Raw genomic sequence first — 22,934 nt, forward strand, 5'->3', positions numbered from 1 at the left:
ATGCGAGTTAACTGAGCACAAGTTGAATAATTACCACCAAGTCGTCTTGTAAAACCAACCAAATGTAAAAACCAACTGAGATAAGTTCATTGAACTGAGAAAACGGGTTCAATGGAGTTTAGAACATAAATTAAATCCACAACAGATCACAGACATATTTTCTGTGCTGTTTCCCTGCTAATATGCTAACCATGTTACTTTTTGAAATTTAACGAGTGAACTCGGAACAGTTCATTCATTCAACTAATCCATTTAAGGCAAAAGACTGCAAGTCTAAAGAACTTGTGTTTATAAGATCTGAAGGTTCTAGTTGAATTAACTTGAAATTAAGGAAACATGCTCTGTATTAACATCGAGAGAAACATGAGCTGCTTCTACTGAATTCCTGAATTGATCATCAGATTAGTTGCAGATGACGTTTCTGTTGGTTGACCAATTCTAACAATAGAATAGAAAGAAGGTTCTGGGTTTCGAAGCTAACGGTCAGCTGGGGCTTTTCCGCGGCAGATTTCTCCGATTATTCCAGCTTCCTCCCACAGCATACAAACCCACATCATAACTTTACAGGTCAGGTAGCGAAATTAGTGAATGTTTTCTGTATCTGTATGGCAGTTTTCAGACATGACCTTCAGAAAATTGGGGTTGTATATTTTGCGGAATTTGTCTTTCACATATGACAAAGGCAGCGGGAGAATGTCCGAATCAGACGCGTTCACACCAACAGGACAATTTCTGGAAAATCCAGGCGAGGGGTGGCGCCTGGGTACAGCGCCCTCTTGCCTCCTGTAAATCGTCCTGGGATTTTCCTGCTGTATTCTCACATGCTGCTCACTTGGACAAGGAAAAGTTCGGTAGAAATGTCTGGACATCAGTGCCTGTCTGAAAGCATCTTATGTTGGCCATGTGATGGACTGGTGGTGGCCTCTCCAGGGTGTATGTTGGCTCTCGGCCGTCGTCAGCGGGGATTGACTCCAGCCTGCTCGCGTCCCTCAAAAGGATAAGCGTTATAGACATGACCGTATACCATTGAGGACACCGAGCTCCGGACCTCGGTACTATTTCCCCTCCAAAACAGTGATTTATCTGCCTTAAATAAACTTGTACAACGCGGCTGCGAAGTGGATTATCTTTGTCAACGACCTGTTTTTTTGGGTATAGTGTCAACAAACAGTCAGGACCCGTCGAAAAAGCTTTTCGTTAAGTAGGCAAATTGATGAATTTAACTAGTGGAATTTAACTTTTTCAATGCCATTCATCCCCAGACAGACATCTGAGGAAAAGCTCCCTTGCTGTCGCGCTGCGTGGCGATAGTTAGTTTCACTTGAGTGAACGTTAACGTGACCTTATATGGTTGGCTTGTGGTTAATTGTATGATTAAGTAACGTTAGAAGTATCCTAACGTTGGCAGAGGCCCGTGACATGGACGTTACCCTAGTTGCTCTCCAATCGTCTTAAAATGCGCATGTTTAGATCAGGGAAATAAATGAATAAAAATGTGGACCTCGGTATTGGTTGAATCCTGGATAGGGGCCTGGTTATAGATAATGGATGGATGGATAGAAAGAGGGAAGGAAAGTAGGCCAGTGGGGGGCCCGCAGCTGATTTTTGCCCCAGGGTCTCTCAGAGGGTTAATCCGGCCCTGTTGTAGAGACGATTTGGACTCTGAATTTCTTTTCTTTTTTCTTTAAGTCTTGCCGCTGATTTTTGTCCCATTACACGAATTCGTCTGTGCAACATACATGCATAACAAGTAAATGATGACGACGACGATCGCTGGCAGACAGACAGACACGCCGTCCCGTCGCAGCGCACGCGGACACCGGGCGCGGCCGCTGATTGGTCCCGCCGCCGAGGGGGCGGGAGCGAGGGGACGCGAGCCACTGCTCCAGTTCCGCCTCTCACACAGATGCTGCCGCCGCTGGGTCAGGCTGACAGGCGAGTCTATTAATGATAACAGTCAGAGCCACACGGCGAGCAGGAGGACATCGACACGTCTCCCTTTTTTTCCTCTTTTTCTTCAACCTGCAGCCTGAAATAATGTGACACGAAACCCGTCTTCAACTTTCGTTCCCCCCCCCCCCCTTGAATGCACCTTTGAATTATTTTTTTTTTTATTTGCATGTTGCCATCGTCTGATTTGGGCTCGCCACTTTGTCCGCCTGCTCGTCGTCCTCCATCAGTCGGGCTGCGGAGCTTGTTGGTAAACACGCGCCCCGGACCCCGCCGGCGAGGAGGAGGAGGAGGACTCCCCCTCTGGTGCATTGATGCACCCGTTTCAGTGGTGTAACGGTGAGCAGTCATCTTATGTTGTGTGTGTGTGTGTGTGTGTGAGAGAGAGAGAGAGAGAGAGAGAGCTGTGTTTCAACCCCAGGCCTCTGGGTCACAAAGAGAGAGAGAGAGAGAGAGAGAGAGATATAGGCATAAACACAGTCTGGGTATGTCTGTGGTGGAGTGGATCTCTGGAGGAGGATGAGGAGGATGAGGAGGATGAGGTTCCCTGCACAGTTCCAGTGCGAGGGAAAAGACAACATGTCACAACAAAGACAAGAATGATTCCGCGAAGGACTTCAACGAGTTTTAAAGAGCCACATTTATCAGCAAAAACTTTTAATTTCCATCACCTCAGTCCCTGGTTGTATCAGGTGTGAGTCATTATATGTCATAATATATGACAATCAACTGAACATCTGAGTCACTTGTTCATTGTATTGTCGAAACAGAATCGGAAGCTAATTGAATAGAGTTGCGTTATTTAAAAAGACAAAAAATAATTGAGTAATTGGCAGATTAAATTATAGTGTGTTATGAACCATGCTTTGAGATGTTTTGTATCCTGCCTATAAATGAACCTATAGTATCCCTCAATCAACGATTTCTTCACTATCACGACTATCCAAATGTTGAATCAATGCGTGTATTTATTTGTGGAATACGAGGCTGCTCAATCAATGGATCCCTTTATTTCCCTTCTAAATTAATTCCAATCGGGAGCCACACAAGGCCAGTCATTGTGCTCTTTGTGTAACGTTTTGACTCTCTGGGTAATCTTGTTTACATTGACGGACCCTGTTCGAAAGTCTCTCGCTTACGCTCTCCTTGACCTCGTACAAATTATCTTCAAAAGTCTAAACGGTGTCGCTTGTCTCGTTTGAAACCTCTGTTCTTTCTGTGTGTGTGTGTGTGTGTGTGTGTGTGTGTGTGTGTGTCCGGGGGTGCATCAGTCATGCTTGAACAAAACAAAAAAAAGAGGGGCTCCTTTCATTGCAGTGAAACGGTGCATCAGTGGTTCATTGTCACGGCGGGACCGGGTCAGGACGATGGATTTGTGGTGTTTTTCCTCGGACTTGGCCCGTTTGAGAGCAGAAGCCACAGCAGCAGCCTCCTCGGTGGACTGTTGGTGGTGTTCAGACAAGAACAATTACTCCCTTTGTGCTGCTCAACTCCCCTGCTATTCATAGGGGAAATAGCACACACACACACACACGCACACACACGGTAACTCGGTATCAAAGGATGTAATTCTGCTGGAAAATTGAAGCGAGTGCTCAGCAGCGACAGCTCAGCGTCTGCTCTCCGTGTCAGTGTCTCTGTGATCGTACCTATTTCCTCCAGTGTTGATGCATGTGTGGCATTTTCACCCATGTGATGGGGAGCTTTGGGTTCGTCGTGCTTCCTTCCCTGCAAAAAAAAAACCCAGCCAGCAGCTGCCATGCAGGCAGGCAGGCGAGCGGGCAGGCTCGAGTGTTTCCCCCTCATGTGAACTGCTGAATATTTGATGGGAAGTTTCTGTCTTTAGTGTGAGCAGCAGCAGCAGCAGCGGGAGGAGGAGGAGGAGGAGGAGGAGGAGGAGGAGGAGGAGGAGAAGCCGCTTTGTGTGAGCGCGGCGTATATAGGACAAAACCCCACCAGGCATCTCATAGGAGCTGTCAGGGAAGCCGCCATATTCGAGGTATTTTACAGCTCCATCAAATCACAGAGGGACTTCCCTGCCTCGATGAACAACAACACAGGAATCTGTCCCAGCTGAACTCGACACCACTGACTCTTGTTTCTTTTCTGCCCTCGACAACGACAACTTTCGCTACCTAGCCTTCATCTTCCTTTTCTGCATCTGCGACTCTCAGCACCATGGCAACGGGGTGCCTCCTGAGTGTGCCAATATATAGGTCAGTGGTCATACAGAGCTCCACCCAAAGCAAAAATACCACATATAGCTGTCTGCTACCCATGCATACAAAAGGTGGAGGAGGAAGACGAGCGTCGTGACACGACGATGTGCGCACACACACAAGGACTTGACACAAATCACCCGTATTTGAATTGTGAGTGCAGCGGCTTCACAGAAGACTTGTGCCATCACATGTGCAGTGATATGAATACAGGAGCAGAGACGCGTACACCCACCCCGCTTTGTGTGCACGCGTGTCTTTGTCTGCTAATGATCTCTGTGAAGCTGATTGTTTGACAAATGGAAAAGGTAATAGAGAAAATGAGGCCGGTTGTTTCGACGGTCACGTTTTTCGTGTGTCCAGCTACTGTTGCGGATACTGAGGTCGGGCCCTCAGTGAAATTCTGGGAATATGCACATGGCACACGTGTTTTTTAAGGGCTGATTCTGACCTAATATCTAAACCTATGACCGCACGTGGGGAAGGGATCAGTCTCTTGGACCCTTCTGAAATGTGACAAAGGGCCCGAAACTGACACTGATATTAGTGATTCTTTAAAAACTTTGTCTTTGAATCATTTTTTACCGATTTTGGTTGGTTTCTTAAGAGGGTAAGAGTTTCGAGTCATGACCTGTGTGTTTGTAAAATCCCGGCTACAAGTCTGCACGTCTGCTTCGATCAGTTTTTGTTTACTTCACACCATCGTGATGGTTGTGACAGATGCCTCTGTTGATGATCGCCTCCCCCGAGTGAAGTTATTAAAGGCTGGAACTTGGAATGTGCAGCCGTCAATGAAGAGCCTCGATTAATTGAGCATCACTGCTCAATTCGAAGAGAGTGGAAGAAAGAGGCGAGAAAGTATTGATCCTCTCATACTGCAATTTCCACCGTGGGTGGGAGAAATGTCAAATACAAATGTCAACGTGCTACTCTGCCTGCGGGAGTGTCTAGAAATACCAAGATCAACAGTACAGCCACAAGAAAACAATACTCATCACAGGGAAATGAAATGTGATGATAATTGTTCATCTATCCATCCACCCTTCCATCCATTTCTATCTGTCTATTCATGTATCCATTACTCATTGTCATCCATCCATGAGTCTGTCTTGCTGTTCATCCATCTATTAAACCATCCATCCATACACCCATTTGTCCCCCTGTCTATCCAACAAACATCTGTATCTCTATCCATGTGTCAAACTGACTATTCATTCATCCATTCTTTTCATGCATCCATTTGTCTGTCCATCCATTTTTTTGGTTTGACCATCCATCCACCAGCCACTCATGCGTCATCTCTCCTTCCATCTGTCCATCATTCCTGTACCCATTTGTCAATTTCTATGTATTCATGCGTCCAATCTGTCCGGCTGTCTTGTCCTCCTTCCATTTATCCATCATTTTGTCCATCTAATTATTTTCCTAAAATTCTAACCGTGCAATTTTGCACAGTGCAGTTTGTTGCTACGGTACGATCGGTTGCTGCTGTGTGGCTCGGAGGGCTAAGTGTCTGGAGCTTTTTTATTATGATTAAACTATACACAAGCTGGTTTCACTGAATAGCAGCTTGTCTCACGGGCGAAGGCGTAATAATCTGTGAAAATCAGCTGCTGCTCGGTGTTTGAACAAAATGAAAACCTGCAGACTCTCTGTGGCACACCAGGCCTGTTGAGAGGTTTGCATCAGCAGACGGCCATGAGTCCCGGTGAGCTCCGATTCACTATCGCTCGCTGGGTTAGTGTGACCCCGATCTCACTGAGCCCGCTCTCACTTTGCAGATACTGTCTTCTCATTACAGACACACACACTCACACACACACACACACACACACACACACACACACACACACACACACACACACATTATTATTCACTTGATTCCTATGCTTGTAATATGGGGATACATGTTTCCACTCATACATGATAAAAACAAACTTACACAACCCATCGTATACTGTAAACTGCACACACTTCTGTCTATTCTCATGTGACAATCTGTCAGCGATAGTGTGTTTCCTGGAAAAACAAACACACACATCAGTGTAGCGTTAAAGCAAGAAGGACGAGACAAGGGAGGGCACTTTTAATGGAAAAAACATCTGTTGTTTTCATAGTCAACGGCGGCGTGTGGATGAATCAATCACTCTCCTGTAGAGGAATACAGATATTTTAATCAGCTACAAACATTTTGGTGTTGAGGTGAGATTTGATTGTGTCATTTCAATATAATTGCACTCACTGAATCGTAAGAGAGTGCTTAAAAACTGATTACCTTGATTTTGGTGGTTTTAGAAAATATTTGATTTTTTTTTTGTCAAAAGAGGACTCAACAAATATAATGTTTCATATGGCTGACTGCTACTTTCTCGTCTACTACAATTGCCTGTTATCAGGTCAGTGTGGATCTGCCGTGTTGCTTCATAAAGGCATGTTGCTTGGATACCGTATTAACAGTGTCTTCTATGTTTAAGCACGACATTGAAGAGGTCTCATTTTCCATCACATTGGCCTTCTTTTTTTCTACCTCTTAACCCCAACCTTTGTGGTCTGCGTATGGGAGCGCGTTGAAAGCTCCAATGTTTCGCTTCCATTGGGAGCGGACACAGCTGCAGGTCTGACCCTCGGCTGTCCATGAATACGAGTACAAAGGAAGTAAGGGTACGAAGAAATGTGTGTGCAGTTGCATTCACTGCCTCTGGCAGCGTCGGGCCTAGCGAATATCTCCACTCCTGACTGTGTTCTTCCTGTTAATGTTTTTTTTTTTTTAATTTTCCATTTGTCTTTGTTTAGGGTGCTTCTGTGGTCTGGGACTGGTCTATGCCAACAAGACGTGCACCATGCCGCCCATCACATTCCAGGACCTGCCCCTGAACATCTACATGGTCATCTTCGGGACGGGCATCTTTGTCTTCATCCTGAGCCTCATCTTCTGCTGTTACTTCATCAGGTGAGGGGGGGAAAGAATCTGCGCGTATTTAGCATTGATAAGCAGCACAATACAAACATTTGATGAATGTTTCGTAAAGTACTATAATGTAGTGGTCAGCAGATAGACAGACAACGTTAGGTGTTAATTAATGTAAAGGTACATACACAATTTAAACTTCTTCTATGAAGGAATTTTATTTACATTATTACAACTCGTTATCTATTATACACGAGCCTCTTATGAGTTTCCACAAGATGAGTAGTAGTTTTTTATTAACGAATACACAAATCAACACTGCTTATTACTTCATCAGAGTCTGTTATAAACATTTTTTTTAAATGCCCAAAAAATGCTTTATAAATGCTTAATAGGCAAATATGAGAGTATTAAAAAAAAAAAAAAATGAGCATGAAACATAAAACAGATGTTTACTCATAAACCAAAGTATTAATGAGGAAGTGACTTTTTCACCAACGTGATAATAAGTCATCCTAACAGGACTATAAATGTGTGTGGCAAAATTCATGGCAATAAATGCGATCGTTTTTAAGGTATTATCTAATCTGGGGCGAGGGTGGGAAGGAGGTATGGAAAAAAAGAAGGCGAGGAACAGGGTGACCTCTCCTGCTGCTGACGACTGCGAACTCCCTGATGAGCTGAGGGGACGTTTGTCTCTAAAGGACAGGATATGAGGCAACGGGAAACAAGCCGTCACAATGTGTGTGGACAGCAGTTGAGGGAAGCTGCAGAGAAACTCTGCTCAGAGTAAACACGGCCTGAATAGCGTACAGTGGGAGAACACAAAATCAACGTTGGTGTGTAAAGCCTCAACAGGCAACATCAACACCTGCAGTAGGATGGATATAATCACCAAGTGATTTACAGGTGGCAAGAAGTTCTTCAAATACAAAGTAGAAATTTGAACGTCTACAACTCCATCTGATGATGAAGATCCTGTGTAATGAGAATGGGACGGAATGATTTTTGTCCAGTAAATAGATTAAGAAGCAGCAAACCTCCAGTAAAAACTAAGTTTTTATTTTAGTTTAATTTTTATTCTTACACAGCAGTTACTGCCTGGAGGAGAAAAAAAACTTCGGAGCAAGAACATGAGTCAATTAATGTCAAATATTGACAAAAGCAACCAATAATCATAAAACAAGAACACACCCAAGTATAAATTTTTCTGTTTGGCCATCAACTTTCAAATCAGAAAAGCGTGGATCCTCCTCCTTTCTATTAAGGCACTTGCCTATGAATCATAACCGATGATTCACTTCCTATCGGCCCATTAACGTGCTGAAGGTAGTCGGGGTGGGAGTGTGATTGAGAATTCATTTATAGACCTGGTGATTCATCACATGAATATTGAGTGATGAATGCCATTCTCTGTCGGGAGCGGGTTTCCTATTATCCCACTCAGACGGGCTGTCGTTAAATGCGAGAGTTTGTGATGTCGGATTTTAATATTAGAGGTAAAAAATGTAAGTCTGTCTGTTATTTTATATAAGAGCTGCTCCACAGAAATCAGGCTGATGTTGCTGAGTACAGATGATCTTATCGTTTTTTCTGAAGTGGGGTTCTCACACAGCAGTACCTGCAATGTACAAGATTTCAAAAACCGCAAGGGTGCCCAAAGCACACACCAAAAATATAATATCTTTAATATATTCCAACTTGCTCTGACAGCGTTAGCCCTGTCGAAGGGATATTTTTAGAAATCGCAAGCTGAATAGTCCGACAATACACGGACTGAGAACAGCAGAGCTACCGGGCCGTCTTTCCACAGATGAATTCATGAACCAATTCCATTTGCTGTCACTGATCATTAAGACTTGGATCCGTGATGTATTCCCTCAAATGACCTTGACCTTTGACCACCAAAATCTAAGCCTTCCATCTTTGAGTCCAAGTGAACATTTGTGCCAAATTTGAAGAAATTCCCTCGAGGCATTCCTCAGATGTTATGTTCATACGGCCAGAAGCATGTTTTGTGAGGTCACAGTGACGTTGACCTTTGACCTTTAACCACGAAAATTGCAAGCAGGCCGTCCTGAAATCCAAGTGTGCGTTGGAATTTGATGAACTTGTTGAGATGTTCCTTTCATTAGCTAAAAACATGTTGACTTAAATACTAACTGTCTGGCTTGTATGGATCACATAACTCTAAGAATATGTTTTCAATATTTTTATATTATTTTGATGATGAGTGTAGAATAGGCATAACTTTACAAATTACCAAAAAGAGGAAAAGCATTGGTTTGGTTGAGGTTGTTACTGCAAATTGGATTGATAAAGTTTTCTGCACCTATTCATTTAACGTACACCTGTTGAAGTCAGTTGTAAATTCATACTGTAAGAACCAGGTCAATAGCAGCTGTGTGCGGATTTTCTACAGGCCGGGCATAATATCCAAACTGGAACAGTGAAATCTTCCGTGGTGCCCCCCTTTCACCCACTTCTCATCATTCTTCAAGCATGGGAAACCGCAGCACATGTAAAAACGTGTATCCTCACATTGTTCTACACGGGAGATTGTTAGCTGCAATCAGTATAAACAATAAACCGGGTGACGAAAACAACGACTGACTGTCGTTTTCTCATTTTAAGCAATTACTCGTTGATATTTTTTCTTTTTCTATTTTGAGGGGGATCAGATCACACTCACGGAAAAAAACGAACCCCCCCCCCTCCAAAAGAAACATTCACCTTTCATCTCACATGCTCTCGCTGTATTTTAGTTTCAGGCCCCCGAATCACAAACAGTGATAGACATTTGAGTCTATGTTTAGTTGCGTAAAAACAGGAGGCCAGAAATAACTGCCTGAGCAGACACAGCTCGTCAGGCGATAAAGATCTCCGCCTCTCCATTGTTGGCTGTTCGGGTGGTGCAGGGATTCAAAGAGGCAACGCACTCATTATCCGCCTTTGTCTTTGTTTGTTTGTATGCATGTGAGTGAGTGTGTGTGTGTGTGTGTGTTTGTGCGTGTGTGTGTGTGTTAGCATGTCCGTGTATTTTTATGATTACTCAGGTGTGTGAACAATGTGTGCGTGCGTGTGTGTGTGTATTTGTGGCCACTCTAGCTCTTCGAAAAGACAGTGAATGGTCAAAGTAAACCCTGCGGTTACTCTGCTTCAGTTGCACACACTTAAGTTAACCACACACACACTTACACCCCTGACTTTCTCTTAAGTCAAACTTTTTATCGCAGCAATTGAAATATTTTTTCCTACTTTCCTATTTTTACGTAACAGATCTGAATACTTCCACCAGCACTTTTAAGAGGAAGCTCATGCAAAGTACGGTTGATTGGAGGCCGTACAGATAGTAAAGTTATTTATTTGTATTTTTTTGTTCTCTTCATCCACAGCAAACTACGACACCAAGCACAGAGTGAGCGGTTCGGATACAGAGAAGTAAGCCTGAGGTTAATACTTTTAACATTTACAGGTCTAAATTAAAAAAACTAAAATCTTTCTTAAACTTTTTTTTTTTGTTACTCCTGCAGGTGGTTTTAAAAGGAGATCCAAAAAAGTTGAATCTTCATGGGGTAAGAATGTGATGTACATGCACAGTGCATCTGCACTGATTTCCTTGACAACTTAAAACTGTCCAGTGTTACATTTTCCTCAAATGACCGTCTCTGTGCCGTCTGTCGTTCACGCAGCAGACATGCGCCGTGTGTTTGGAGGACTTCAAAGTGAAAGACGAGCTGGGAGTGTTGCCATGCCAACATGCCTTCCACAGGAGGTGAGAACAGGGGAGCTCCTCTTACCACTTTGCAACCTACCGGGCTTGTCAAAATAAAAATTGGTTCATTCTTAAGTTCCGTGATGAAAACTTGGACAGATATGTTTTTCGTGAATATTCAGACATTCATTCTGATAAATCATTTTCCTGCTCATTGCTAATCAGGCTGAGAGTGGACGGGTCTGGAATATAGAATGTCCCAGCATGCAATGTGTAGATGGCAGGTAGCTGATGTTCATTACGCGTATTAAAGAGTGAGAGAGCTTTTTTTTCCCAAGGTGAAATCTGGGAATATCAATCAGGAGAGAGTTATTAAAAGTGTCTGCTGATGACACTCTAAAACTACTGAACTGATTTGCAACAGACTAAGTGGAGAGTAGAGGCATGGGCCAGGGAAGAGCCCTTTTTCATTTTTGACGTTTATCAGATTAAAGGGGCAGATGTAGATATTTTTTATCACGTTCCTTAACTTAACTCCTTAAAAAACTGGATTTAGCTGCTTTCAGACATGCACTGAATTCCGGACATTTTCCTGAAATTGTTTGCATGTGAGAATCCAAATTGTCCAGAACTTTTCCTGCCACCCCCCTAGTAACCTTTCCTAACAGTGTCCGCTTGAGCCCATGTGAGAATACAGCAGGAGAATCTCTAGAAGATTAATAGTGAGCGAGTGGGCGTGTGTAGGACGGTAAAAAAAAACCCTGCTTTCCGCAGCTGAATTTTTGTCATGTCCTGCCTCCTGCCTGCTCTATTTAGAAATATGTTAATGGCAAATTCCGGAAAATATCCATGGCTCCTCTCCAAGAGCAAAGTCACGAAATGCTTCACCTAAATGAAGTGACACCATGAAAGTAGCAGTAAACAATAGATATATGCATCAAAAAGACAGTAAGAAATTAAAAGCATGCAACAGAAGCAAATAAATTCTGCTGCTAATATTTTACAAGTTAAGAAATATCCCAGAGGCAGGATTTTTACTTTTAATGGAGTACTTCAGATTATAAAATAGTATCTCTGCTTTTACTCAAGTAAAAGATCACACGTAGTTGTGATCAATGTCAAAACGTGTGACATGACAATCACATGTTGTAAATTGGGTGAAGAGCGTCTCAGTTCGGCTTCTCTTTTTATTCCCGTCTGTGTTCTTCTGCTCAGGTGTCTGGTGAAGTGGCTGGAGGTTCGCTGCGTCTGCCCCATGTGCAACAAACCCATAGCCGGCCCCCCTGAGCAGCACCACAGCATAGGAACTCTGCTGGATGAACTGGTTTAACCCTTTCAACACCTGCCAAGCCTGGGTGGGACACTGGAGGCCCGGCCGAACCAGCTGGTATAAGTTATAGAGACCAAAAGGAAGAGAGAGGGACACGGTTTTTGCATTTAAAACACAGCAAAACACCAACACGATGATAGTAAGTTGGGGTAACCTAGTTACCGATCCGGCGGAAGACTCTAAAGGATGCTGTTGCATAGCAACCATCTCCGAGATGGCAACACGACACCTTGTGGTGTCTGAGAGATTATCTCCAGCCACCCACACATCACTCCATCACTCCTATTTCAACATCCCCCTCTCCACCCTATTCTTCACATCTTCTCCTGCTGCCTCGAGTGAGGTTAATGGTGCCGCCGAAGCGGAGAGAAGACACAGTCGCATTTTTTCACAGCGATGTGGACGAACGAGTGTTGAGGGATGAAAGCGCCGGTGAGGAGGATCCCCAGCGAGCATGTATGATTGTTTGTAAGTCATGGTGGGTACCGATATGGGATAATATCAGTAATGTCTGTGGTTATCTAAATTCTTATGGAAAAAAATGGATTGTTGTGGAAGGTTGTGGAACAAAACCACGGACAAATTTATATTTTCTGCTCAACATCCCCGACAATAAGGCAACAAGGACACGTGGACAAAAGTTACACTGCAAATCAAAAAGCAAATTCTCAAGAGTTTGTTCAATAAAAAATGAACTGGTAGAACAACAATTTAAGAAAGAGATTGTAGAAGAGAATGAATGATACTGTAGTGAAGCCATGGACGGGGTTGAATAAAATTTGCTCTCAAGGAAATTAGATTATAAAATTGAAGTCACAAGGGAGAAATGATGGAAATAGATTCACGCCTCATCATTCGGACCTAAATTATTCATTCATTCTCCAAAAGAGGCAGATCTCGAAGCAAATGAGTGAATATTTTCATCAACAATGCAACTGATACTAATGATTTACATTTAAAAGTATAAAATCCACATTGGTGCCCACCTCTGCAGTAATTTACTGTATGTTCTACATACTGTACATGCTCCATTTGTTTTTTTCCCCCCACTGGGATGTTTTATTGTTCAGACATGTTTTATTGTGTTGATATAAATAGAAGGAGCTGACTCCTGCTGCCTCTCACTGTAACACTTTGTTTCTAATATGTTTGTTTTTTTCGATATTGCACTTTGAAATCACAAAAAAGAAAAAATGTTTCTATGCCTCTGTTCGCCTATCACATTGGATGGATGCAGCGCAGCAGGTTCAGTGTTTTTTCAGGTGTGATGGATCTTTTTATGAAAGTCAATGAAGTTTCAGAGACGCTGCCTCGTCTCAAGAGAAGGGAAGCAGCCGTCCAGACCCGTAGTGTTGTTCTGTGAATTCGCCTGGCAAGCAACTCAAATCTCATTTTCATACACAGGATTTCCTTGTGGCATTATTTCTGGTGACTCTGTTTTTACATGCCTTGGTTGTGTTTTTTTTATTTGTTTTTATTTACAGTGATTCAGAAAGCGAGACACTGCCGTAATTTAGCACAAAACTCACAAAGCACATTGTCCAGTTGGCACTTGCACTGTAATTAAATGCCAAACAGACACACACACACACACACACACACACACACACACGCACGCACACGCACACACACACAGACACACACGCACACACATGCACACGCACACACACACACACCGTTGAGGCTGTTGAATTCACATTTCGTGTGCCAAGAAAAGAAGAAATAATGTTCTGTTGCATTCTTAACACAGAAAAGATTTTCACGCTGGATCTGACCACATTCCACATTTTGTAAACCAACAGATGTAAATAACTTGGATCAATAATAAATACAGTTGTCTGTTTTGTGCAGCCTTTATTGTTTCCAGTTTCTTACTGCAATAGTCATGTATGTGGCGCCACCATCTGGTGAAATTGTCCATCAAAAATATATATTAAGCAAAGAGTTTTCCTCAAATTGTTTTGTGTAAGATTTTTTTCCTGGGTCATATTAATCAAAGTAATGAGGAATCAAACTTAAAAATGCTTTGGTACCAGTTCTTTGTTGAATGTGAGAAGTAAGACACAGTTATCATGCGACTTATTCCTGAGGAAAAACTCACAAATGATCACATGATTGATCACATGTATACTTGGCTAAGAGAAAGCCAATCAGAGAACTATTTTGATCATCGATCCGAATCTGTTTAGTGGTCTGTTATTCTGCAAGAATATGAATCGTATTCATTAGTTTATTATCTTAATATATTTATGTTCACTCTCTAAATCTGTAGAAATGATTAACACATGAAATAAACAACAATTAAAAAGTAATAATAATATCAATGATAAATAGGAACTTGAGTGAAATAGAAAAAATGTATTTGTTAAAATACGGAATACAAGGAGAATTTACACGACACTGGCAAATACATACAATGAATATGAAAAAAATTAAGCCATATTTATTCTGGTTATTTGTTTATGCCCCTTATAAAAAGTGTTGTTACCATATCACGGATTCAAATGCAATTAATAAACTTAAACGCTGTACTCTTATACTGCTTCAGCTAAAGTGTGTTCATTATTATCATCACCATTTTTATCATTATTATCAGTTTGATAAATCATGGCAAACATGAAAAACTACAGTTTTTCCCAAGCAAAAAGCAAGGACCAGTAATGTTTTGTCTTCTTTCATGTCTTATTAACAAGGTTGCAGCTTGATGGGGATTTCGATTAGTAGTTTATCAATTGTATGATTGCCAATTCATTTTTTCAATTCATTACGCCAAAACACAAGAAAAACAGTATAAAAATCAATTTGCAAGTTGCCAGAGACAATGGTGACTTCAAATTGTATTTTCTGTCAGACTGAGAGTTTTAAACCCAGAAAAGGGGCCACCGTTGTTTGAATATTTAGCTTCATATGTCACGAAACATGTTCCAGAGTTGTAAAGATTTGTTATCCGGTGATTGTTATCCAGTGAGTATTAATTAACAACCCAAATGAAGAGGGAACATTTATTTCTTTACCAGCCTGTAGTGGTATATTTGACTTGAATTTAAAGCTATGCATGTCACTGTGTCGTAACACTTTAAAACATTAATTATAGCAATCGAATATTGAATAATACATTACAATGAACGCTTGAATTCATATTTAATGCATCCATATTGAAGGCACTGACTCTCCATTTACAAGAAAAGCAGAGGAAACAGCAGTGAACTTAAACATTTAGAGGAGTCAGAGCTCAGGGGGTCGACATCCGAATGGAAACAAGGACCATCTGTATGCCGCCTCATTAAATGTGCAAGACCCCGTCCGATTGGTGGGTTGACTGGTACCTAGCTATCCCCCCCTCAACAGATTGCAGGTGGCAGAGCATCGAAGGCTGATGGGCATTCCTTACTCCCGTTGCCTGCTAATTAGACTTAAGGGCAGAACGGAGCCTCGGAGGAACCAAGGGGGGATTCAGAATGAAGGCAGATGGTGTGATGAGATATCGTAGTAGGGGATGTGAAGGGGAAGACTGGGTCTGATGGAAAAAGGGAGAGGAGAGGGAGGTGCTGGAAAAAGGTGGGGACTGAGTGGAGGGAGGATGAGGGAGAGAGAGGGAGAGAGCAGGGTCCTCAGTAGTTCAGTTCACTGCTGTAGAATACCTCAACCCCTCAATTTTGACAAGCTCAAAAGCTGTTCCATCATTTCTGGACCACTAGTTCTCACTTTTCTAACACTAACAAACGCTCAGCGATCCTACCAGACTGACAAAACGCCTGCAAACACTAACATGGTGTATTGTCATCCAACGAGAATGAGACGGAGGATGCAGTTATAAAGATGGACTTCCTGTCGTAACTTTCACTCAGATTCACAGCATCTGGTGAGTATAACTGTATATTTTATATTCGTCTTTGATTACTGCTTCAAAGAGTGAAACATGCCTAATGTATGATCACGATTGGATGTTTTTGCAATCTGTTTCATCCCGAGAGCTCATAAATCTGAAGATCCACTGGACTGGCACCTTGCGGCCTGTAAGGACTGAGATGGCGGCTATAGATGAACGTTTGGCCGTCATTTTAAATTGACAAAAAGGCACGAGAGATGAAGGATTACAACAACAACAATAATGTTAAAGATGCAATGTTATTGGTGGTGCGGAAGGTTTTTGTATTAGCAACCAGAGTCCAAAACAAGCAGAAATATTTTACTTTGAGTACTGATGTTAGTGGTTTGTCGGCTTAAAAGGGTCTATATGGTACGAACACATGCATACACGCAAGTGTGATCACCAATACATGTTCTCTCTCTCTCTCACACACACACACACACACACACTCATACATGCACACACACACACACACACACACACAAACACACACACACACACCATTGCTTGGGTGGACCTGGAAACATAAGCAAGTCTTTCATGAGATCAGCCTCTACCTGAGCAATAAAGAACCAACTGTGCTTTGAATAAACTGATGATGGCAACAGACACACACTCCCTCTCTCTCTCTCTCACACACACACACACACGCGCACACACACACACACACACATGCACGCACACAGGGTGGAGAGATACACAGAGAAACGCTTGTTTCTGTCACTTCCCACCTTCAGCGTCGTGGCACTCGAGGCTATTTCTCTGTCTGTGCATTCTCCAGCAGCCAAACCAAAAAATTAAATAAAATTCAGGCACATCGAGGCAAGACTGGCTCGGCTGGTTGGTTTTGATCCCTCGGTTTCATCAATGGATTTGTTGGACGTTGTAAAACTTCAAGTCTTTATGTCCTTGTCTTCGGTGTTCCTCCATTTTCTCCAACGTTTCTCTCCTCCTTGGGAGTGGCTCTAAATAAATACAGTCCATTTGACCATTTCAGGGCTCTTAAAATCCTGAGCATGACACAATCTCACCGTTTGGGTCCATAGCCTGCAATGCAAGGTCACAGGTAGATTTCAAGCATAACTTTTTTGAAACCTGGGCCTTGTGGTTTTTGGATGTAGGTGATTGATATGCACCTAACACTACATATAATGCTCTTTTTGTTAAAGAGTAAGATCCTTTTTGTTCAACCAGAAACAGCTGTTTGGTTGCCGCGTTCCAAGCCCCAAGACTCCATTGAGATGAACAGTGATGAATCTACTGCTGCCTCAATCAGTCCGTTTGTTTGTGTTATTGTTTTTCCCAACCGACCAACCACGGCAGCGGTAGACCAGGAACTTCTGTGGTCAGCAAGGTGGGTCTGGCACTGAACGCAGCAGCGACGCAATGTCTGTTTTTAATTTGACGTGCACAACTGCTCTGGTGTATTGCATTGCGGCAGATGTGTTGCAGTTGCCAGGTATACCGTTCTTGATCAACAGTGGACCGACTACAAAGATCTTTGTCCCTGTCAGTCATATCCTTTAGGCAGACAAACATGTTGAGATCCACGTTTTTTGAAATGCATCTTTCTGTCACTGTAGGGCGTTTCCACACCCTGGTGATGATCTCTGCACTAAAAAGTGACACGAAAACATCGGCCCCAAAGAGATGAATGTCGCGATGCCCTGAGAAGATGCTGCCTGTGGATGTGACGGATGAGGACGTCATGAGAAAACAAGAGGACGTTCTCTTTTAAAAAAAACCCACTTTTTTTAATCTGTAGTTTCAGAGACATGGGTTGCTCATCTCTTTGTGGGCGCATCTCCACGTGACAGAAGGACAGCCATGGTTTTATAAGCCTCGAGTATTCGAACATTGTTTGAAAGACAATCCACCATGTTGACACGGTGGCTGCTGGCCCTGGCGGCGCGCGTTGGCCTCATCGTGGTGGGTCTCTGCTGCTGTCTGTCGCTGTTCTACCTCCTGGCGTGTAAACCTGCGTCCCGCAACAGCCAGCAGTCGTTGGTGTGGTCTGGAGGGGCCACCAGCAAGGAGGGATACCTGGCTTTGTTGCAGGAGAGGGAGGACTCTCACAGACATTACATCAACAGCCTGACTAAGCAGATAGCCCAGCTGAAGGAGGCTCTCCAGGAGAGGACGAAGCAGCTCCGGGAGTCCCTGGATAAAGCCAAAACCAAAGGGATTCTGCCTCAGGGTCTGGAGAGTCTGCACAAAACCCCGACACAGTCCGACATGAAGGTGGGAAAACACGACTACAGGTTGACAGATGCAGGAGAGATGCCGAGGTTGTGTGGGCTGATGAGATAGATGAAATGTGACATTGTAGTTGTGGTGGTAAATGTTACATCATGTCCTCCAGGAGTTCTTCCGCTCGCAGCTGCACCAGGCGGAGGTGAACTCAGGTGTAAAACTGTCCAGCGAGTATGCAGTGATTCCTTATGACACTTTAACTCTGCAGAGGTGAGTGGGGCTACATTACTGCAGCAGTAGAGCTTTCAGGGCCTCCAGGAGCATTCCTGATGTCAAGTCTTACCTCATGCAATGCCGCCTCTTCACAGAGTGGGGTTTTTGTTGCGTCTCTCAGGGTGTACCAGCTGGAGACGGGGCTCACCAGGCACCCTGAGGAGCGGCCCGTGAGGAGAGACCGCAGGGACGAGCTGATAGGCACCGTGGAAACAGCTCTGCATGTCCTGAACGGACCCCAGCAACACGCGGACAACAGTAGGCGCAAGCGCACATACTCCCCTTCAGACTTCATAGAAGGTGAGGAACATCTATATCTATAGTATATAAGTTAAGCCATCCATACATCGATCTTTTTGATGATTATACCTGGTGGATGGTCGGGAAACCTCAGGAAATGTTGGTGCTGGACAAAAAGTGGAGAGACATGGATGGTTTTGAGGTCTACCTAACTTGCATGCCCTGGGAAAAAACTATAGGAACCTGATAATCTGATAATTCACATAATTATTGATATTAATAGTATTTCCTCATACTTGTGTAACATTGAATTATATATAGAATTGTATGAAATATGTAATGAAAACTTGCTCTGATATAATTTATATATTATCTTTAATAACTCATTTAATTCCAGATACTTCAGTTATCGTAAATTTGCTTTGTTTTTTTGATTCCCAAAAATTATGAATTAATCTTCGCTTATATCCAATGAGGCTGCTTTTAAATCAATTCGAATTTGAATAGACTTTTCAGTTTCCAACCGGTTTGAAATTATTTTTATTTCGCAACGTAAGATTGGATTCTTATTTCGCTACATACCAATGTACAAAAATCTCCTATTCACTCTGTCACAGGGTTGACTCGTACGGAGCGGGACAGAGGAACTGTCTATGAGTTGATGTTCAAAGGCGACAGTCCGCAGGAGTTCACGCGGCTCGTGCTCTTCAGGCCGTTGGGCCCAGTGATGAAGGTGAAGAGCGAGAGCGTGGACACGCGCAGCACGCTCATCAACATCATCGTACCTCTCTCCAAGAGGCCGGACACATTCAGGCAGTTCATCAGCAACTTCAGGTAGAATCAGACAGTGAAATTAACACCTATTCACTATTATTATTGATTCTCAAACTGAAGTAACACACATGGATGTTCCGAGTGGAACCTTATCTTAACAGTGTCTCGGTTGACAGTCACTTCGGAGACAATGAGAAACTTGTATATTCTAAAGATGTGGCTCTAATTGTTTCACCGTATCAGTGAAACAACAATCAGGAGCGCTGAAGAAAAACTTCACTTATCTACTGAGCACATTTGCCTCCTTGAATACTGAGGAGTTCATCAGTCGCCCTCTATCACAAGTCAGAAGAGGAGCTGAGAGACGCAGTGGATTGTTTGGTACTGAACACAGCTTGTACCCTGCAGACGGTGCACACAGAAGGCTGTCGAATTATTTTTACGGTGAAATCACATTTCTGATCAGTCGTTGCGTTATGAACCGTCCAGATCCCTCACGTCGTCTAGGTCATGAACCTAACATATGCCTCCTTATGTGTTGTTGGCTCAGAGAAGTGTGCATCCAGCAGGACGGCAGGGTTCATCTCACTGTCGTCTACTTCGGTCGGGATCAGATAGACCAGGTGAAGGCCACGCTGGACCAGACCACCAGGTAATGTGGCTGATTCACAGTTTTTGTTGAAGTAAAAATACCTCCCATAAACAACATTCACCTTCAGGAACTCCCTGTGAACTGGGACGGCACAGTCCAGGTTTGACACAAATCACGCTGACACAGTTTCGTTTCTGCACATTTCTCCCCTCTTTTCTCCAGCACAGCAGATCAGAAGCCTTAAAACCCATTTTGATAAAGAATTGTTTTTGATTTTAGGGTCACTGTCACATTAATCTGAAAAGAAGATCAGCTAAAAATAACTGTTTACCTGCTACGCTGTGACGCTGTAAACTATGTTATTGACCTATTAAAACAGAAGTTCCCTACGTTTCGTAACAATCAATATTGAAGACCAAGACCCAAACAATGTAAAGCCGACATTTTTACAGTATAGTTATTTTCCAGACTGCATTGTTTTTATTCTTACTTTCAAATAAACATTACAACATAAAAAAATATAAATGGTCTGGTTTTGCTGAGCAGAAAGTGAATTTCATGCTGTCGTCACTTTCCTGTGACAGAGACTTAACATTTGAATGATAATGATAATTTGAAGTATGATCTGTTTTTCTGTCTGCTGATCGGCAAGGCCCGAAATCACGCCTCCCCCTCCTTATAACTGCAATGTGATTGACTACTGTAAATCTGTTGTCAGGGCAATTATTAGTTGATCGGTTGGACACTTTTCTAGTGGAACAATATTTTGTCTTCAAACCAGGCCAAGTCAAAAACAGCTTACTGTAAGTCCAAGTGATATCACGGGTCACTGGGTGGGATTTTGCGAGCCTTCCTTCAAAAAATGTTTTTCATGTCTCATGTCATCTTAGTTGATTCAAAGTCATGTGACCTCTCTAAAGTTAAGAACATGTGATGGCACAAACTGATGAACAAAATAATATCACGTGGGGGGAGTCGAGACAGATTAGTGAAAGACGGATATGTGCATCTTCTACGCACACATCCCTCGCTATTGTGATCTATGCGATGCTGCATTGGTCTGTTGAGACTTTATGTTTGGAGGTTTATTGTTTTTGTTCAAATGAAAACACCGAGAGCGGTAATTAGATTACCCGCCTAATTGCACACACAAATTATTCCACGTCTTCCTCTTCTATCCCCTCAGACAGACTCGGTTCAGGAGCTTCACGCTGATCCAGCTGAATGAGGAGTTTTCTCGTGGCCGAGGCTTGGAAGTGGGCGCCAGGGCCTGGAGGCGGAGCCAGAACGTCCTGCTCTTCTTCTGTGACGTTGACATCCACTTCACGGCCGACTTCTTGACGTCTTGTCGTCTAAACGCCGAGCCTGGTGAGAGATGGGGTCGCGCCACACATTGACATTTCCCCATACGAGATCTTTGACCCATCTCTCATGACCCCAGTCCCATGGCCTTGGTAATTCTCTCAAAACATCTGTAGCACAAACAATAACTCGGTTCAGTGACAGAAACAAAACAAAGTCACGCCCAAACTTCACTGAGAAGCTGGATGAGAATATTAAACACAACTACTGGGGAGATGTCAATCAAACATGTAATGCTGTGTACACGCCCACAGACCAACAGGGTGTTATACCAAGGGTGTGTGAGGGTGATTGATACTGAGGTGTTTAAAAGAGACAATGTGTGTGTGTGCGACAGCAATTTGAATTTCTTTTGTCTCTAGGTAAGAAAGTGTACTACCCAGTGCTCTTCAGCCAGTACAACCCATCTATAATCTACAGTAACCAGACACTTCTACCCTCTGTCCAACAGCAGTTGGTACGTAAAATGAACTTGACTTGATGAAAATGCTGTCACAGCGTAAGAGACTGATTTCCCCGCCGCTCCTCTTCTCTCAGGTGATAAGGAAGGAAACCGGATTCTGGAGAGACTTTGGGTTCGGCATGACATGCCAGTACAGGTCGGATTTCATCAACATAGGTAACGATGAAACTTGTGTCGAAAGAAACTTCCCAAATTTCGTAATTTGAAAGACTTAATGCGATTAAAACGTCACTGTCAACTGTGCAAATGCATACAAGTAAAGGATTCCGTATACTTTTATGAATAAATTCCACAAATTCTGATTAGTGCTCTTCGGTGATGCCCTAATGCTGCCCCTTAGTTTTGGTCACCACCTCACTCTTAACATTTCCCCGCAGGTGGTTTTGACCGTAACACCAAAGGTTGGGGCTTGGAGGACGTGCACCTCTACAGGAAGTACCTCCACAGCAAGCTGATGGTGATTCGCTCCCCGTCTCGGGGCCTTTTCCACCTGTGGCACGAGAAGAGCTGCGCCGACGAGCTTCCCCCGGACAAGTACAAGATGTGCATGCAGACCAAAGCCATGAGCGAGGCCTCGCACAGCCAGCTGGGGGAGCTCTTCTTCAGACGAGAGATAGAGGCTCATCTGAACTCCAGGAGGCAGGAGAACAGAGGAGCACGATGAGGATGACCGACTTGAGTGATTGTTTGTGATTTTTTAAATGAATGTTCTTGCTCTGGTTGTCATGATAATCGGTGGTAACTTACATTACCTGAAACCACGACAGAGAACAGGAAGAAAACTGTGATTTAAAACCAATTATTTATATCAGTGGGAATTAAATGATTCAAGGAATTGACGAGGTTTGATTAAATTTGTTTGTGTTAATAAAAGTATGAAGAATGTGATATTTTGCCTTTTTGTCTCCTTTATGTTCGTTGAGTGGTTTTGCTAAAGCGATAAAAATAATAAAATAAACCAAGAAGGATTTTTACAGAAATAACATTATCAAGAACATGAGCTGCAACTTTACTTTCCCTCCTTTTCCTTTTTCACAGCAGATA

The 22,934-nt window shown here is 43.1% G+C and overlaps 2 protein-coding genes across 4 annotated transcripts; both read left to right on the plus strand.

The window, feature by feature from the left end:
* The first annotated feature begins 1,894 nt into the window (after positions 1-1,894).
* Positions 1,895-13,977, plus strand: rnf122 (ring finger protein 122). 2 transcript variants are annotated; one of them, XM_035641038.2, is made up of 6 exons: positions 1,895-2,289; positions 6,963-7,119; positions 10,473-10,518; positions 10,611-10,652; positions 10,773-10,852; positions 12,008-13,977. In XM_035641038.2, the coding sequence occupies exons 1-6, from the start codon at positions 2,265-2,267 to the stop codon at positions 12,120-12,122; spliced, it is 465 nt and encodes a 154-aa protein (XP_035496931.1). In that variant the 5' UTR covers positions 1,895-2,264; the 3' UTR covers positions 12,123-13,977. The 2 variants fall into 2 exon arrangements, with proteins under 2 accessions (XP_035496931.1, XP_035496930.1); XM_035641037.2 differs by having other exon boundaries at positions 1,896-2,289; positions 10,770-10,852.
* A 1,741-nt stretch (positions 13,978-15,718) lies between these two features.
* Positions 15,719-22,778, plus strand: LOC118314573 (chondroitin sulfate N-acetylgalactosaminyltransferase 1-like). 2 transcript variants are annotated; one of them, XM_035641114.2, is made up of 11 exons: positions 15,719-15,984; positions 17,188-17,347; positions 17,577-18,234; positions 18,356-18,456; positions 18,581-18,759; positions 19,317-19,533; positions 20,024-20,125; positions 21,252-21,433; positions 21,790-21,884; positions 21,965-22,046; positions 22,268-22,778. In XM_035641114.2, the coding sequence occupies exons 3-11, from the start codon at positions 17,872-17,874 to the stop codon at positions 22,552-22,554; spliced, it is 1,608 nt and encodes a 535-aa protein (XP_035497007.1). In that variant the 5' UTR covers positions 15,719-15,984; positions 17,188-17,347; positions 17,577-17,871; the 3' UTR covers positions 22,555-22,778. The 2 variants fall into 2 exon arrangements, with proteins under 2 accessions (XP_035497007.1, XP_035497006.1); XM_035641113.2 differs by lacking the exon at positions 17,188-17,347.
* Positions 22,779-22,934: the final 156 nt, after the last annotated feature.

This window comes from Scophthalmus maximus, chromosome 19 (genome assembly GCF_022379125.1).
Source record: "Scophthalmus maximus strain ysfricsl-2021 chromosome 19, ASM2237912v1, whole genome shotgun sequence".
Classification (NCBI taxonomy): Eukaryota; Metazoa; Chordata; class Actinopteri; order Pleuronectiformes; family Scophthalmidae; genus Scophthalmus; species Scophthalmus maximus.

Bases quoted from the DNA above. Each gene is read 5' to 3' on its own strand.
- rnf122 (XM_035641037.2), top strand. From the start codon at position 2,265: ATGCACCCGTTTCAGTGGTGTAACG. The intron at 2,290-6,962 runs GTGAGCAGTCAT...GTCTTTGTTTAG, and splicing joins CCCGTTTCAGTGGTGTAACG to GGTGCTTCTGTGGTCTGGGA. The intron at 10,519-10,610 runs GTAAGCCTGAGG...TTACTCCTGCAG, and splicing joins AGCGGTTCGGATACAGAGAA to GTGGTTTTAAAAGGAGATCC.
- LOC118314573 (XM_035641114.2), top strand. From the start codon at position 17,872: ATGTTGACACGGTGGCTGCTGGCCCTGGCGGCGCGCGTTGGCCTCATC. The intron at 21,885-21,964 runs GTACGTAAAATG...CTCTTCTCTCAG, and splicing joins CCTCTGTCCAACAGCAGTTG to GTGATAAGGAAGGAAACCGG. The intron at 22,047-22,267 runs GTAACGATGAAA...ATTTCCCCGCAG, and splicing joins GTCGGATTTCATCAACATAG to GTGGTTTTGACCGTAACACC.